Genomic DNA, 18134 nt, shown 5'->3' on the forward strand with positions numbered 1-18134 from the left:
GTAGTTTTTGTCTTTTGTTGTTTTTGTTGTTTCTTTGTCATTTCTCTCCTTCTTTCTTGTCTTGTTTTTTTTTGTTAATTGAAATCACACTTAGTTTGGCCTAGGACTCAACAGAGCATCATCCAAAACTGAAAACTCATTAAGCAGCATTCTTATGATATTCAGAAATAAAATTATAATTATTGGAATTAGTGGGGATTTTTTTACGCTGTGCTGTTACGCCTGCATTGATTTGGTCTATTTTGATAATTTATTTGGTTTCTTGGCCCCAGTATATAACTTTCTACAGTTTTATGCCTCGCTGGTTTTGTACTGATGATCCTTCCAGGCCAAGTTGGAGCAGCCTGGTGGAAGGAGATGAATTTAACATCTCTCTGACCCAAAGGTTCTGTGATTGTTAACCTGCTGTCTCCAGAGTGTGCTGGTGCTGTGGGGCTCTGCCCAGTGCTGGGCACTGACTGACAGCTGGTCCTTGTCTGTCTGTGTTTGGAAAGCCAGGTGTCTGCTAAGGGAGGCAGGAGCCTCCTGTGAAATGGAAAATGTAAACCCCCTCCCTCCAAATTATTATAATTTTGAAATTAAGGGGCTCTCAGGGAAAGCTGTGGGAATAGGAATAACAGTTCTTTATTAGGAAAATTAAAAATACAAAAGTACAAGAAAGAAAACAAACCATTAACAGAGTGTCAGGGCGGTGTCCCAGCCCCATCCCACGGGGGCTCAGCCCTCCTGCAGTGCCAGCTGTGGCTCTGCTGCAGCAGGGATCCTGCACAAGGGGGGAGTTTTCCTCTGCAGCTCCAGGGTTGCTGCAGATGGGCCTGGGCTCCCTCTGGCAATGCAGGGCAGCACAAAGCTGCTCCTCTGGCACTGCAGGGCAGCACAAAGCTGCTCCTCTGGGAATGCAGGGCAGCACAAAGCTGCTCCTGTGGGAATGCAGGGCAGCACAAAGCTGCTCCTCTGGGAATGCAGGGCAGCACAAAGCTGCTCCTCTGGCAATGCAGGGGGCACAAAGCTGCTCCTCTGGCAATGCAGGGCAGCACAAAGCTGCTCCTCTGGCAATGCAGGGCAGCACAAAGCTGCTCCTCTGGCAATGCAGGGCAGCACAAAGCTGCTCCTCTGGCCATGCAGGGCAGCACAAAGCTGCTCCTCTGGCAATGCAGGGGGCACAAAGCTGCTCCTCTGGGAGTGCAGGGCAGCACAAAGCTGCTCCTCTGGCAATGCAGGGCAGCACAAAGCTGCTCCTCTGGGAGTGCAGGGCAGCACAAAGCTGCTCCTCTGGCACTGCAGGGCAGCACAAAGCTGCTCCTGTGGGAATGCAGGGCAGCACAAAGCTGCTCCTCTGGCACTGCAGGGCAGCACAAAGCTGCTCCTCTGGCAATGCAGGGCAGCACAAAGCTGCTCCTGTGGGAATGCAGGGCAGCACAAAGCTGCTCCTCTGGCAATGCAGGGCAGCACAAAGCTGCTCCTCTGGGAATGCAGGGGGCACAAAGCTGCTCCTCTGGCAATGCAGGGCAGCACAAAGCTGCTCCTCTGGCAATGCAGGGCAGCACAAAGCTGCTCCTCTGGCAATGCAGGGCAGCACAAAGCTGCTCCTCTGGGAATGCAGGGGGCACAAAGCTGCTCCTGTGGGAATGCAGGGCAGCACAAAGCTGCTCCTCTGGGAATGCAGGGGGCACAAAGCTGCTCCTGTGGGAATGCAGGGCAGCACAAAGCTGCTCCTCTGGGAATGCAGGGCAGCACAAAGCTGCTCCTCTGTAATGCAGGGGGCACAAAGCTGCTCCTGTGGGAATGCAGGGCAGCACAAAGCTGCTCCTCTGGGAATGCAGGGCAGCACAAAGCTGCTCCTCTGGGAATGCAGGGCAGCACAAAGCTGCTCCTCTGGCACTGCAGGGCAGCACAAAGCTGCTCCTCTGGGAATGCAGGGCAGCACAAAGCTGCTCCTCTGGCACTGCAGGGCAGCACAAAGCTGCTCCTCTGGGAATGCAGGGCAGCACAAAGCTGCTCCTCTGGCAATGCAGGGCAGCACAAAGCTGCTCCTCTGGGAATGCAGGGCAGCACAAAGCTGCTCCTCTGGCACTGCAGGGCAGCACAAAGCTGCTCCTCTGGGAATGCAGGGCAGCACAAAGCTGCTCCTCTGGCAATGCAGGGCAGCACAAAGCTGCTCCTCTGGCACTGCAGGGCAGCACAAAGCTGCTCCTCTGGGAATGCAGGGCAGCACAAAGCTGCTCCTCTGGCACTGCAGGGCAGCACAAAGCTGCTCCTCTGGCACTGCAGGGCAGCACAAAGCTGCTCCTCTGGCAATGCAGGGCAGCACAAAGCTGCTCCTGTGGGAATGCAGTGGGCAGAGGCTGCTGTGCTGTCCCAAAGCTCAGATTGTACCCAGGTAGGAATGCTTGGCTCCTCCCCTGGGTGGAGCATCTCCCCATGGGATGATGGGATTTGATCAGCCATGCAGGGACACTCACTGGCCATGGACAGAAGATAGTTAATAAATAATGACCCTTTAACAGAAGATAATTAATAATTAGTGGCCCTTTAACAGAAGAGATCTGGAGGGAGGATTGGCTGTGGGAGGGATAAAGAAACCTGCCCAATGAGCAGCAGAGCACTGCCCCAGCTCTGACAGATGGTAAATAGGGTACACACCCCAGGCACAGCTCTCGGTCTGAGCCTGTCCTGCTGTGTCCCAGGGAACTGGATGCTGCTGCGGGTGCTGCCCGCGCTCTACGAGAAGCAGCCGCGGCCGATCCGCGCCCGCCTGCCCGAGCTGGTGGCGCCCATGGCCCAGCTGGACCCGCCCGAGCAGCTCCACCTCCTCAGGCTCCTGCACACCGTGGCCAGGAAGAGAGAACTGGGGGTAAGCCACACTGGGGATATCTGCCTGCCCCTCCTTTTGGGGGGTTGGGTCTGACAGGCTTGGTGAGGGAGGAATGGCACCGTGCAGGGCTGTGCCTTGTCACAGACATGTTTTATGAAAAATCCTTAGATTTTTTTCTCCTGAGAAGCTGAGAGGCCTCAGGAACGAAATGTAAACAATAATTACCTGCTGCTGTGGAATGCAAATGGTCTCATGTGGTTGTTTCTAACTAATGGCCAATCACAGTCCGGTTGTTTCAGACTTGCTGGTCAGTCAGGATTTTGTTATCATTCCATTCTCTCATTTCCTTGCAAGCTTTCTGATGAAATCCTTTCTTCCATTCTTTTAGTATAGTTTTAATATAATATATATAATAAAATAATAAATTAGCCTTCTGAAACATGGAGTCAGATTCTCCTTTCTTCCCTCATCCTGGGACCCCTGTGAACACCACCACAGTGCCTTCCTGTGCTAATTCCCTGTCAATTCTCTAATTCCATCCCAAGTTCTCCACCTAGACATAAGGAGAACAGAGCAAAGACTCTGCTGGACCAAAAGGTTTGGGTTAAGCCATTTGTCTCCAGTGGTTTTGGCTCTTCCTCTGTCAGCTGAGTGTGAATTCCCGTTACTGTGTTTCTGTCAGTGTACGTGAACTGTATTAAAACCCATGTCAAGCACAATTAAAATGATTTAGGAACTGATGAGAACTGATAATCCCAAAAAAAAAAAGAACAGAAGAAGGGGTTATGTTTTACCCCGTATCTGTGTCTGAATGTCTTTTCCACAGCTGCAGCAGTTTCCCTGAATCCAGGGTGCATTAGTGTGCCTGTGTACCATGAATTAATCCCTCAGTACACAACTGCATCCTGTTTGGTAGATGGCTCTGAGGACTACACCCTCAGTCTCCTGGAAATTGGGTTCTTACAAGAAATGACAACTTACCTTATGCAATGGGGTCTTGCTCCCCATTTTTCCCTCTATTCCAGCTCCTGACCTTGTCACATTGTTTAGTTTCTAGTGGAACCCAAAAATTTCTACAAGTACTTTAATTTACTGTGTTATTGAGGCAGGCTGAGTCTTATGTTGTTTTAATCAATAAAATATAGACTGGCCTGGAGCAGGGAAAATATTTAGTAAAGGTGGGTTTTGTTTTGTTTTTTTTTTTTTTTAATGGGGCATTTCCTTACTTATTTATGCATAACTGCCATATTTTAAAGCAGAGCTTACCCTTATTCCATATGTTCAGTTGAACTTGGATTGACCTCAGTGATAGCTCCATGCAAAGGTCACCAAGGGTGGAAAACTTCTATTAACTCAGAGGCTGGTGGCTTGTTTTTATCACTCTGGTGGTTGTATCTCCTCTGGTTATATGTGTTCACAATTCAAACCAGAGATCCAATTTGTTTCTTGTTTTTTAACAGGTGCTGAGAGAGTGTTTGCCATTTTTATTTGCACACCTGAGGGACCCCAACCACAGCGAGGTGATTCTAAACATCCTTCTGGAAATATCCAGCTACGAACCTGCAGCCTTGGCCCCTTTCCTTCCCACGCTGAGGGAAATTGGGGAGAGTTTTCCCAGTTTGATTGGGCAGACAGCAAAGATCTTTGGAGCTGTTGGACATCTCGATGAGGTAAGGTGGGAAACAAGAGGACTTGCTTGGGTCTGGGCTTGGGGTTGCTTTTATTCTCGTACAAAGTAATGCATCCACATATTTCTTGTCTAGTAACCCAACTGCCCTGCCATGGAATCGTGGAATGGTTTGGGTCAGGAGGGACCTTAAAGATGATCTTATTCCAGTCTTTCCCCCTTTGACAATTAATTTGGGTGTGTATTGTCTGAGCAGCACAGGAAGACCCCATCCTCGCTGTTTCTACTGATCTGGAGCTTTGCATTCATGTAAAATTAAATTTATCTCAGAAGAATCAAAACCAGATTTGGTTTGGCTTCATAAATCTTATTTCTGTTGTGTGGAAAGAGGAGCCAAAATCCCATTGAGGCCTGGGAGCCAAATGAAGTTTTTTGTTCTCTCCTTGTTTACTTCCATCCCCCAGCAAGTTTTACTTTTATAAGACCTGCAGGTGACCACATTTAATTCTGTGTTTAGTATTTGAGTGTCAGCATTTTCTAGAAACTTTACGGTTGCTAACCAGCCAATCCTCAGCTGAGCACAGCTGGGCTCAGAACTGAAGGATTTCATTTGGATTCTGTGTTTTGGGGTGTTGAACCAACTCTCCCCATCTGGGTGTCTCTGAGGCTCCATTTCCGCTGCGTTCTGCTACTTCAAAGGGCCTGAATTTATTTATTTTGCCTTTTGTTGCTGTGATTGTTTTATACCAAACCAAGAATGAGTGAGGAACCAACTGGCCCTGTTGGATTCCATGTAGTGCTGGAAATCACACACTAGAGTAAAGTTTACAAAGACACGATTCAAAGAATATTTTCCCCTCATGTTTTTAACCTGTTGCTTTATGTGGCTGCACCAATCTACTGAGTGGAGCACACACAGCCTGCACTGAGTAACTAATGCCCAGTCTCCCTGGAGTAAATGTTGAGAAAGCTCTCACCATGTCCCGTGCCATGAGTCTGATTTTTTGGGAAGTGCTGACTCAGCAGCATCCCAGCACATGGGGAGGACACATTTGTCATTTGTTTGCTGTGTTTGTCACTGACATCCAGGGACCCTGTGCTCCAGACTCAAAAACAGGGGTAAAGACAACACACAGAGGGTGGCAGAGGTGAATGTTCCACCAGGAGATCAACGGCTCCTCTCGTGTTTTGTTTTCTAAAAGATTAGGAAGTGTGAATAATTCTGAATTATGGAAGATCTTAGAGTAACAGAATGGTTTGGGTTGGAAGGGATCTTGAAGCTCATGCCATTCCCCTGCCTTGGGCAGGGACACTTCCACTACCCTAGGCTGCTCCAAACCCTGTCTAAGCTGGTCATACAAAAAGAATCCCTCACCTAAGAGGGGAAGGAAATGCCTCCATGGCTGATTCCTGAGCAGAGGTGAGATCATGGAATTATAAAATCTGCCAGGCTGGAAAAGTCCTCCAGCACCATCGAGTCCCACCACCCACCCACGTGTGCCCCTGATGGTCCCCTCTCACAGCCCCTGTGTCAGGGCCTTCCCAACCCTCCCTGGTCCCCTGTCCCTTCTCCCCTGTCCTGACAGGAGCGTGCCGTGGATGTTCTGTCACCTCCCAGACAGGAATCAGCGTGCCCTGCCCGGCCAAGCAAAACAAGCAGGCAAGGAGACATCAATGGCAGCGCCGGGACTTTATTTGTTGATGTTTTATTTCACTGGAAGGCTTGCCTGGGGAAAGGAGGTGGCAAGGATTGAGGCTTGGCCCTGCATGGTCCGGACTGTGGATCTGAGCAGCAAATCCTCGCTGGCTCCTAGAAAAAGCCTCCTGTGCTTCCAGGGACCCCGGGAGAGAGGAAAGCTCTGGAATTGAAAGGTTGCCCCTTGTTTACACACACCACTTCTGCTGGTGTCAGCCACACTCTCGGGGGGCAAGCTGGAGTCAGAACTTGTCCCTTAACCATAAACTTGTGCAAATGAAAAACCATATCGGGGCTCAGGGCAGTCGGACACTTTATTTTTTTCCCCTATGTTTTGAACCACCTGGGAGCTGGAGTTATTTCTGAAAGCCTTGTGATCTTTTCGTAGCCTCCTGAACCTGTTTTTAAGAAAAAAGCACAGTTTGCCACACCTCATTGCTTGTGCTTTAGCTCCTCACCTTCTGGCAGATGTAATGCCATAAAATGCAAGGGCTGCTTACGAGAAAATACAGGAATACATCAAACAGGCATTGCTGAAATAACAAGAGGTTATGTGCATCCAAATAGGCTTTGTGAAACATTTTGGATTAGAACTGTGGCGGGGATAACGGCTGCTTTCATGTTGAGCTGTTTTGCTGTAATTTTGTTTTGTATAACAGTTACATATTATATTACTCAGGCGAGTTTATTGTTCTTTTACCTCACTCCAGGCGAGTAGCAGCATTTCAGCATGGCTGGAGACTCTCCAGCTGGATCAAAGTGACAGGAAAATGGTCAAAACTGCTCCTCCATTTAGTCTGCTGCACAGTTTGTTTAGAAAACAAAAATGTGTTTTAAATGTTAATTGAGCCTCTGTTTATCTCTTGGAGGAAGGATCAGCTTTCAAATAAATGAGTAACTGTGCACCAAAGAGTCAACCTCGTCCAAGCCATTGAGGAAAAACCTTGCTCACATCAGCCCAGCCCAGGGTGTAGCTGGAGCTTTCCCCCATATGGCTGGAGGGGTGCAGTTTGTCTGATCCACTCCTGCCATTTGTCTCTGTCATGGCAGAGCTGCCTTTCCTTGAATTACGTTGGTTTGCTCTTCAAAAAAAGCCTCGCCCGTGATGCAGGGCCGTGTCCTGCCAGAGCCCCCCGGGTATTTTTACAGCCCAGCTGGGTCTGGAATCAACCTTTCAGCAGAGTTTGCTCTCTGGTTACGAGGTCCCAGAGGAGAGGAGGAAATGGGGCTGGGACCCTGCAGAGCCCAGAGCACGTGCGTGGCACGTGAGCTCCCTGCTGGCCCTTGGGAAGAGGAAAGCTGTTTGTTTTTCTGCCTTTGTTTGTGTTTCAGCACAGGCTGAAATCCAAACATCTCCCAGTTTCTCCATCAATCTGAGAGGACCAAGTGGGCTTCCCTGAGTGAAAGGATTCCCCCAGTGAAGGATCTGATGGGAGTTCCTGAGTGAATTGCTGGTTTTTCCACTGCTTTTCCCACTTAGGGGTTTTTAAGACTGCGGAACCCAATCTAATTAGGAGAACTCTAACAGAGGAGCCCTAAATTGGAGATGTTCAGATCCAGCTGGATGTTCCCCATTCCTGGAGGTGTTGGTGGGGCTTGGAGCAACCTGTGGAAGGTGTCCCTGCCCATGGCAGGGGTGGGACTGGGTGGTCTCAGAGGTCCCTTCCAAACCATTCTCTGGTTTTATGGAGTAGCTGAGCCAGACTCACTGGAGGTGAAAGGGGAGCTTGGTGCTGCTGGGGCCCTGGTCACTGAGCCAGGCTGATCCACCAGCCCAGAGGGATGCAGGGCCCTTAAAGAGCCTTCAGGGATCTGGCTTAGGTCTGAGGAGGAGACAAGATGTCCTGAGTTAGGCTGGGTTAGGTAACACCAAGAGGAACAAAAGTCACTTCAGTGTAACCACAAATAAGCTGTGTTTGAGGCAGCTGCCTGTGCCATGGTGGGGCAGCCGCTCTTCCCCAGGGACGGTGACTCAGAACCAGCACACAAACCCCTGAGAGCAGCAAACAATGAATTCATGTGTTCAGCCCTGTTCTTATCTCCCCACGCTGCCCAGGAGCGAGCCAGAGCCTCCCTGCTGTATCTGGTGAACCAGCTGGCCAACATGGAGCACTCCTTTCACCACCTCCTGCTGCTGGAGATCAAGAGCCTCACCGACAGCTTCTCGAGCATCCTGGGCTCCCAGAGCAGGGACATTTACCGCATGAGCAACAGCTTCTCTGCCATCGCCCGGCTGCTGGCGCGGCAGCTCGGCCCCGACGGCACCGCGGCTGCAGCCAGGTACTGCTGCCCTCACTGCCCCTGCCCGGGCCTGCAGCTTGGCTTGCACGGTTCCCAGATCCTGCACTGCCCTGTGTGTGACTCTGAGCTCCATAGAAAGTGTCAGCAGTTCCCTTGTCCAGCCCCAGAACCAGGGACGCCTCTGCTTTGCGCCCAAAAAGTGCAAACGCTGAATTGAGGAGAGCAAACTGGGAGGGTGGGACTGCATCACCTGGGGCTGGAATTGGGCAATTAACCCCAATGTGGAAATGGACCAAAACTTGTAAAAGTGTAAAAAATCATGACTCTGGGTCCGTCTTGGGTCCATCTTAGGTGGAGCCTCAGCCAGACTCTTGTACTGCCCAAGGTGTATCCTGTAAAAACCTTTTAATAAATCCCTACTTCATTCCTTTATCCCTGCCCAGCCTCTGTTCCAGGTAACCTCCCTAGGCATCACTGTGAGGCACCAAAATTCCCATTAAATATGCTCCCATTGCCATGAAGAAAGCCATGCCCCAGATAAGTAAATTCAGGCAAGCTAAAAAAGCCTCGGTTAAAAATAAATCAGTGAAGTCAAGCTCACAATTATCAGTGAGTTTATTCTAGAAAATGCCCACTGAGGGTGAGGAGAACAATGGCTGGCCTAGCTCCCTGATGAAGATTTGCCCAAAAAAAAGTCTGAAAAGAATTTCTGAGGCATCCACAGTGAGATGTTCTGCTTGCTCAGCTGCCTCTGACTGTGCATCCTGAGGTTGAAGTGTTGTGGGGTTTGTCACAGTGAGGATAGGAATGTTATTTAAATACAGGCTGGCAGTCACTTCTAATTACTGAGAGACTGAGAATTCGAGTTGTGTATGCTGCAGTAGGTCAGGGGGGCACACAGGAGTAGTGATTCTTTGGGAAAATGGAACGCAGGTGTCAGAAAACTCCTGACAGTGAAGGCCAGCCCTGGAGCCAGACTGGGAGCAGTGGAGCCAAAACACTGAGGTCAGTGGAGAAACAAATAATTGGTGTCCTGGAGAGAGGTAGAAATGAGAAAGGAGAGGAACCCAGACAGAGCCCCTCATCTGACTACAGGGCTGTGAGCAATGTCCAAGCCTCACCTGGTGGCAGAACCTCAGCAGAAAGCAGCCCTTGGCATTCCCAACCCATTGTGGTCCCTCCATTTATGGCTGAAATTTACTTTGTTAAAACACTGTGATATTCCTGTCCCTTATTATATTCTGGACTTAACATTTATCTCTAGAGCTGCTAAGAAAACCCAGTTAAAAACAAGGTTTTCATCAAAATCTGGCTGTTTCTGGCTAAAATTCTCTTTGCTAAGGACTGGCTGAAGAGTAGAAGCTTCATTGTCTGTGTGAGTGTGGTTACAGATGATTTTCCCTCTCTGCCCCTTGATTTTATTTATTTCTTTATTTATTTTAAATTTCATTCCCTCCCTAACCCTCTGTACCCTCAGTATCTCAACATGGCTGTGAGAGATCCTAGCAGACTGCTGGTTTTTCACAGTTTTTAGCTATTTGGTTTTACATTTCAGGCAGAGTATCAGCTCAATCAGACAAGGCGGAACGAGAGCTCCCTGCTGATTTAAGCAGAGCTGGTTTTGACTCGTGCTTGGGCAGTGGGACCAGTCCAGATGTGAAGGTGGAAGTGCCCTCCCAGCTCTGGAGCTGCTGCAGTCACTGAGCTAAAGAGCAGCAATCCAGGGTGCTTGTGCTGTGAAGGGAAAGCAGGAATTTAAACTGTGGGCCTGGATTACAGCAATTCCTTCCAAAACTCCTGTGTTTACATAAGGAAAAGCTGATTTTTTCAGAGCCATGGCTGGCCCGGCGTTGTTTGACACAGGGAATTTTACATGCAGGGACTGAGGAGCATAATTAAAACCAGGCCATGCCCTGCTGCTCCTTACTGTCCCAAAATTGCAAGTTATTCAGTCCCAGAGGGGCTTTTAAAGAACATATGCAGGGTTTTAATGGACTTATCCAACCTAGAGGGGCAGTGTAGTCAATTAAAGGGGAAGAAATCATCAAAGTCCTTGTTCTGGGTGAGAGCTGAGCTTAAGGGGCTGCACCAGTGCTGCTCCTCAGGTCCTGTGGCTGCTTGGAATTGTCTGACACTGGCACAGGATTTAGGTTAAATATGAGGCAGTTCTTTGCTCAGAGGGTGCTGAGGCCCTGGCACAGGTGCCCAGAGCAGCTGTGGCTGCCCCTGGATCCCTGGCAGTGCCCAAGGCCAGGCTGGATGGGGCTGGGAGCACCTGGGACAGTGGGAAGGTCCCAGTGGAAGGAGGTGGAATGGAATGATCTTTAAGGTCCCTCCAACTCAAACCAGTCTGGGATCCTGCTGACAATTCCATTTTATTCCCTCCACCACTTGCCTTCTTCAAACTCTCTTGTCCATCCCGTTTGAGGAGGTGATTTTCTCTCCCTTAACAAACCACAAACACCTGACCCATCCTTGTGGCCTCCATGGGCACAGAGGTGAAGCACTGGCCACAAGCCCAGCTGTATTTTCATCAGTCTCCCTTTGCGATGCTCTTTTCCCCACGGTGAGCACCCCACTGCTGGTGTGGAGAAATGCTCTTGGTGCTAATGCATCACCTGGGCACTGAGGTGCCTTTGCCCAGAGGATTTAAAGCATGAAGCCATCAGCAGCCTGGCACTGTTTTCGGATGATGGTTTCCCCATGAGCTCGTGCACCCTCCTCCTCCTCCTCCTCCTCCTCCTCCTCCTCCTCCTGCAAAGAGCTTTGGTGTAAGCTGATCCTGCCCCAGCAGCCTCAGCAGTGCCTCTTGCCAAGGCTGCAGACAATGGCTGGTCTGAGAGGAGCTGGAAGGGCTGCCAGGGGTGCAGGGGGGTGGGATGGAGCCCTCACTGAGGGGTTTGTGGGGGTTTGTGCTTTTGGCTTCCCCTGGGCACAGGGCTGGTGCACAGGAGAGCCCCTGGGCACTCGGGACCCTCTGCTTCCCACTTGGGAATCCTGGCACCAGCAGGGGCAACAGTGGGATGGTGGCTTGAGGAGCCCACCCTCCACACCCTAGGAGAGACTTTTTTCTGCTCTGAACATGGAGAACAGGATTCATCCACGTTTCTTTTCCAACCATAACGATTTTGTGGTTCTTTAGGACAAGTGCTTCCTTGCACTCCCTTCACAAAGCCATGAGAGCCCAGCAGGAGGAGGCTGGACAAAGAGGTGCTGTTTGAAACACCATTTTTAATCCCAAACACCACCAGGGCTCCCTGGTTGGGGTCCGTCACTCCCAGGGCCCATCAGTCCATCAATCCCCTCTCTGTGCCCCAGGCTTTGCCCATATTTACACAGGGAACAGGAGTTTTCCTCAGAGCTCAGCCCCCACAATGGCAGCAGTGTTGGGAGCTGTGCTGGAGTGACTGCTTTCCAATAAATTAAATCTTGTCCTACATCCCCAGAAAGATTTGTTAGGAAAGGTCACATCAAGGGTCTTTATTACAGAAGAATATTTTTCAAGTGCTCCTCAGTGTTAATATATTACGAGATCTTGCTTGAATTAAAAACAAAGCAAGACAAAACTTGCCAGCTCCCCTGAGAAATACCCTGAGCTGCCTTTATCAAAACAAGTGAGAAAGTGCATTTTGTGATGCCACATTTCTGGCTGTTTTGTAAAAACCTGGCTCTTTACAATTGGTAATGTGCAGTTTGGGGAGTTTTTAATGGGCTCCCCCACTGCGAGCGTGACTTGTGAGGCTCTGCTGCTCTGCAAGGGCTGTGTTAAACCCCTCACTTGTGGTTTTATATATCCATGCTTTACAGATTTAGCTATTCAGATGTTTGTTCATCGGGGGGGGAAAAAAGAAAATCAAACAAAGAAATAGTCAGAAGCGTAACAAACTTGTTTTAGAGCTGTGGGTGGAGTTTAAAAAGTAAATAGTGTCCAATCCCCCTTGATTCTCCAAGAGATTCCTGTTTGCTCTGTGCTGCTCCATGGTTTTGGTGCTGCAGGAGTGAGGTGGGAATGTTCACATCACCCCAGCAGGGCAGGGAGAGGGGAAGGAGCAGTGATGCTCTTGTGTTGGTCCCTGGGAAATCCAGTCCTGCTGCTGCTCCAAGGCAGAGTAAGGACACTCAAAATTCAGATTTCCAGCAAATGGCCAAATATTCAGGGGAGCTGAGTCTCTGTGCAGGCTCTGAGCGATGCAGGAACCCAGAAAAAGCCATTTCCAAAGCTGTTTGAGGGAACCCAGCACGTCTTTACCAACAGTGTCTTTTCCAGCAGATTCCTTTTTAGCCTCTGACATCAACAGCTTCCCTTCAATTTATTTGAAAATTATCTTTGAATTTTGCATTAAAATGTTCCATATAGTGGGTGCCCATCCCTGGCAGTGCCCAAGGCCAGGCTGGACAGGGTTTGGAGCAGCCTGGGACAGAGGAAGGTGTCCCTGCCCATGGACGGGCTTTGAGGTCCCTTCCAACCCACACCATTCCCTGGTTCTCTGATTCTGTGATTTTAAGACAAACATAAGAAATCCAAAACAGAACTACTTGCCCTGCAGTCCTACAAGTTCATTTTAACTCTTCATTTTCTCTTTGCTGAGCTGGAGACACGTTGCTCATAACTTTTCCTGAGTTTTAAAAGGTATTTTTATTTCTCAGAGGGCAGTAATTCAGTAAGAACTGCATGTACTTTGGTCAAAGCTTTAAAACCACAGAATTCTATAAAGCCTGCAAATAACTTGACTTTTGCCTTGTGAAAATAATGCAATAAGTCAGTGTTTAGCAATTTCGAGAGAATGGTTTGAGTTCAGATGAAAAACTTTTGACTCTCAGGGACAGAGATGTGATTTGCTGGTGCTTGGCAGTTTCCAGTCCAGGGTTGTCAGAGATGTTCAATGCTTCTGACCCATCAGAGATGTTGATCTAGAAGATGTTCCTGAAAATAACCTCAGGGAATCTCTGTTTAAGCATAATTACTTTACCAGATCCAAACCACAAGTCCCAGGCACAGACACAGCATCAGCACAATGAGCGGAGTGTGCCAGAGTTAAACCTCTGCTTTCTGCCTCCTCAGGATGGAAAAGGACCCTGAGGCAGAATGTCCTGTACCACTGGATGATTTAAAATCTGTCGTGAACGGCAGTGAAGAAGATGAAAAGCTGCAAGTTAAAATCCAGGCTTTTGAGGAGAAAATCAATGTGGACAACAGCACCCCCGGCTCAGTGAGGAGATACAGCCTGGGCCAGGTCTCTAAAGAAGAAAGGAAGGATATGAGGTTTAACAGGTATGGCTCTGGAAAATGTGTGAGGGCTTCAGGGAGATCAGGTCTGTCATAAAACTTTATCCAAACATAGAGGGTTTGGTCTGCTCATGGAATACCCACAGGCAGCATAACCCTAAATGTAACTGATTTTTGCATCCATGAGCTTAAGGGTTGGATGAAATCTTTCTAAACCCCAGAATCCCAGAATGGTTTGGGTTGGAAGGGACCTCAAAACCCATCCAGTGCCACCCCTGCCATGGCAGGGACACCTTCCCCTGTGCCCAATGTCCAGCCTGGCCTTGGGCACTGCCAGGGATCCAGGGGCAGCCACAGCTGCTCTGGGGAACTCATTTAATCTTTTCTGTGCCCTAAAGCAGCAAAAAGGGCAGGGCAAAAAAACCTGCATTGAGATATCACTGATAGGAAGGTCCTGAGGGCTTTTTGGGTGTTATCACTAACAGCATTTATCAGTGAAAGCAATGTGACCCACAGGCTCCTCAGGCTGTCCCTGCCCCACAGCTCCACACAGAGCTCTGCTCTTCCTGCCCCAGGATTTGCCCTTTCAGCTACTTCTGCCCTCTTTGCTCCCCTCCATCCCTGGCAGGAAGGGCTGGAGGCAGGGCTCTGGTTCAGTGAAATTGCTGCTTGCCATTTTATGGCAGGATTGGTACAGCAGCCACACCACGCCTGGGCTCCAGGATCCTTGCAGAGGGGCAGCTTTGCTCCCCTGTGGCAGATGTTGGGATATGTGGATATCATTTGGATATTGCTCCATTTCATTTGTTTATTAAAGCTGGGGCTCGAGCCTGGCTGAGGAAATGCAGATTTCCATCAGGTTCTTGCCCCTGGCTGGGTGAGCCCACACTGGGCTCTCTGAGGGAGCTGCACAGGGCACGTTCTGGGGGCATTTTTGTGCCCTGCCTCTGCTCCAAACCCTTTTTCCTTTCCTCCCTGCAGGTCCAAGAGCCTGGCCCTGCACACGCTCAGGGTGAAGGGGCTGAGCTCAGAGGGAGGGACAGACGAGGACAGTGGGGACATCCCTGCTGGCACCTCCTTCTCCGAGCTCTGCCTCAGCCAGGAGCAGCAGCAGGAGCCTTTAGGGGTGCAGCCCGAGGCAGGGCCCCTGGGGGGCTCCCCGCTGTCACAGCACAGTGCTGACCAGCCCCAGGCAGGCAGTGTGCCTGAGCTGAGCCCAGGAAAGGCCCTGCAGGGAAGGGCAGAGGCAGCCACGGGGCCTGCGCAGCACCAGGACAAGCTGCACCTGCACCTGAAGGAGAACCTGGGCAAGGTCAAGGAGTTTGTGATGGAGATGGGGAGGAGGATTCCCATCCCTGAGCAGTGTGTGATCGAAGGTAAGCAGATTGAGCCCCCCGCAAAGGACTTCTGTACCCACCCAGACCCCTCAGGGCCCAAAGGGAAGCAGAGACCCCAGCACAGGCAGGGAGGAACAGCAGCTGCAGAAAACAGCATTTCCCAAATGGAATCTTCTGAACCCTTCCAGCATTCATTTCCTCCGGGAACACATCTCCTGCCTCTCCCAGACTCCCATGAAGGGTCAGGTGAACGTTTCCTTCTGGATGTGATGGGGAGTGGGCCCTGAGGGTGGCAGAGCCTCTGGGAACAAGGTTAGGGCAGGAAGGGACATTCCCAGCTCCAGGCTGGGTTGGCTTGGGGCAGATCTGGGGGTCTTTCCTCATTACCAAGTTATTAATTCAGCTGGATTGGGATAATAAAGGTCAGGACCTCAGGACAGCTCATTCCAACCCCAAAACTCCCTGAGGGCACAGCAGGGTGAGATCCCCATGGGTTGGATCCCATCTCACCAGTGCCTGGGCTGCTTTAATGTTTGCTGCTTTCATCCCTGGTGGGTCTGTGATCTGCTCCTCTTTGAAGTGAATGCTTTGGGTTGGGTTGGGAGCCTCCTCCTTTATTCCCCTTGAGGTGAATTTGGGTGCATCCAACCCCTCAGTGGTGGCCATGAGCTGTTCACAGCCCAACCCTTCCATGGGCCACGTTGATCCCAAAGAGCAGCTGCCTCAATTAATTAAATTAAATTAATTAAATTTCCAATCACTTCAAACATCACCTTCTAATACAGCGTCACTTCAGCTCCAACAAGCATCAACTGAAGTTGATAAAAGATTTATTTCTTTCCTTTCTCAGTGGTCAAGAAGTGGAAAAGCAGTTTCCACTCATAAAGGGGATATAATTATTTATCTATATATAAGGGATATAATTCTTTCCCTATATATATTTTAAAAGCTTATGCTTCTGAAGAATTTCCTACATACCTTAAATTCCAGGGTTAGTAGTTGAAATAGTTATCTGGTAGAATTAAGGACAAAACTTGTGTTGCATAAAATTGCAGTGAAAACATGAGAGTGAACAATGTGGTTTTTGAAGTGCTGAGTGCTCTGACCCCACATTAATGAAATCCCATATATTGAGTATTTTTTTAATGTATTGCTCAGTTTCCTTTCTGCAATACCTCTTATGATACATCCTAGGCATGTGACTATTTCTAAATTCATTCAAACTATTGTAATTTCCTGAAAATCCTCAGCTAGCATTCCTAGGGAAATTCCTTGAGCAGGGACACATGTGCAAAGCTCAGATTTATGGGGCTCGCTCTAAATCTGTTGAAGAAATGCAGCCCTGCTCATTCCACAGGGGACAGCTCTGTTAATATTTCAGATATTGCATACAGCTCTCCAAAAACCTGCAGTTATTGCACTTCAGAGATCCCCAAACTCCAACAGGGCCCACTCAAAGGCGTGTTTTACATTTCACCAACGTGTTTAGCAGAAAAAAACAAGATTAGAAAACATTAATAAATATAGTTGGCTGATTTTATGGTGGCTGTGGGGGAGTCTGAACTGGAGATTTAATGTGTGAGACATGGAAGATATGAAAAGATAAGAACCCCAGAGCAGCCCCTCATGACACAGAGTATTTGAAGGAAATAGTGGCAGAATGTGTTGCAAGAGTGCACATTTCCCAACCTTTCCTTTCCCTGCTCAGGCCTTTCCTGGGATTTCAAGTGGCAGCTCTGGGGGGTCAGCAGGGTGTTAGTAAAGAAGAAATTGGAATAATCTCCAAGGGGTGATGGGTCAAATTCTGCTCTCCTGGCCAGAGTTCCACCCCTGCTGGCATCTCTGCTGCTGCTGGGGGTGTCTGAGCTGGGGCAGCCTGTCTGGGGATGGGCAGAATTCCTCATTCCTAACCCCAGACTGGGGCTGCTCCAGACGGGGGTGTGCTGGTGAGGGCAGAACCTTGGGAATATCCCAATTCTCCTGCAGGACCCTCAGATCTGGGCACTAGTGACACAGGGGAGGTGTCCCTGCCTGGAGCTGGAGGGGCTCCAAGGTCCCTTCCAGCCCAAACCATTCTGGGACTGCCTGCATTAATTAGAGCCCCAATTTGGAGCATGAAGGATGAGAGTGGCTGCAGGAGTGTGAGGAAAATCAGAGACCTCCATGTGGGGATAAATGGCCTCTGCAGCCTGGAAAAGAGATTTGCAATATCTCCAGTGACTGGGAGGATTAACTACGTGTCTGCCCCCATCCACGTGCTGCAGAACACGCCATGAAGTTGTCAGAGGCGAGCTCAAAACACACAAAATAGGCACCTCTGCTCTGCTAAATTGTCTGTGATTTGCAAATTGGCTTTCTTGCTCTTGAGTCAGATGTTTGCTGTGTAGGTCTTACCCCTCACGGAGTGTTTTTGCTTTACAGGGTGTGATTTGCAGGCTCCTCGTTGACTTCTAAGCCCATTCAATTTATATTCCGTGTCCAAATGGATGCAACATTAACTGGAGTGTCAGATTTTACAGCTGGGAAGGGCTGCAGGTTAAGAAGTGTCAGGGTGGATCCATGAACTGTCTGTGACAGTTTGAAGATGCCTCGTACAGACCTTGAAAAATTGCCATGTCAGCCGTGCTGTTGAATGTTTACTGTTTTTGGCTGGCTGTGCCTCGGGCAGGGCAGAGCTGTGAATTGGGTGATGATCCTGCAGCAGGAGCAGTGCTAGCACTGGGCTGTGGGCCAGAGGGTTTTATCCTAAAGAAAAGGGCTGAGCTGGGGGTGTTTCACAGAGCAGACAAGCTGCAACACCAGGCTCACGTGCATAAGAGAATTTTTTGGAATAACACTGCAGTCAGAGAGGGGATTTGAGCTGGGGCAGAAAGAAGGAACCCAAACCCACAAAAATCCATTTATTGGTTCAGTTCCTGCTTAGCTTGAGGCCTTGCGCCCTGACTCACATCTCTGACATACCTGATGCAATTTGAGACATTTTTTAATGTCATGTTCATAATTTAAGTCTCTTAAGCCTGGGGATCTTTTCCTCAAAAGGCAAGAAAAACAAGCCACCATATTTGTCAGGCTCTTCAGTTTTCATGGAGTTCAGCAGCGTTTTCCTCAGCCCATATTTTCTGGGATGGGTTGGGATGCTGTATTCTCCTGGTGGATCAGGATTTCTGATCAGGATTTCTGATCTGCTCTCC

At 49.4% G+C, this 18134-nt stretch overlaps 1 protein-coding gene across 3 annotated transcripts in view; it reads left to right on the top strand.

The window, feature by feature from the left end:
* VEPH1 (ventricular zone expressed PH domain containing 1) overlaps nucleotides 1-18134 on the top strand; it is a 51462-nt gene that overhangs the window by 16227 nt on the left and 17101 nt on the right. For 2 of the 3 annotated variants that reach the window (XM_054282914.1, XM_054282915.1), the window contains exons 4-9: nucleotides 2688-2854; nucleotides 4276-4485; nucleotides 8195-8418; nucleotides 11568-11589; nucleotides 13461-13651; nucleotides 14588-14982. In XM_054282914.1, coding sequence (XP_054138889.1) covers nucleotides 2688-2854; nucleotides 4276-4485; nucleotides 8195-8418; nucleotides 11568-11589; nucleotides 13461-13651; nucleotides 14588-14982 — 1209 coding nt within the window. Of the gene's footprint in view, nucleotides 1-2687; nucleotides 2855-4275; nucleotides 4486-8194; nucleotides 8419-11567; nucleotides 11590-13441; nucleotides 13652-14587; nucleotides 14983-18134 lie in introns of all 3 variants that reach the window. The other variant, XM_054282913.1, reaches the window with a different exon arrangement.

The sequence above is a fragment of the Melozone crissalis genome, unplaced genomic scaffold, assembly GCF_028551555.1.
Source record: "Melozone crissalis strain CALT ecotype California unplaced genomic scaffold, PUWL_Pcris_2 ptg000034l_1, whole genome shotgun sequence".
Taxonomy (NCBI): domain Eukaryota; kingdom Metazoa; phylum Chordata; class Aves; order Passeriformes; family Passerellidae; genus Melozone; species Melozone crissalis.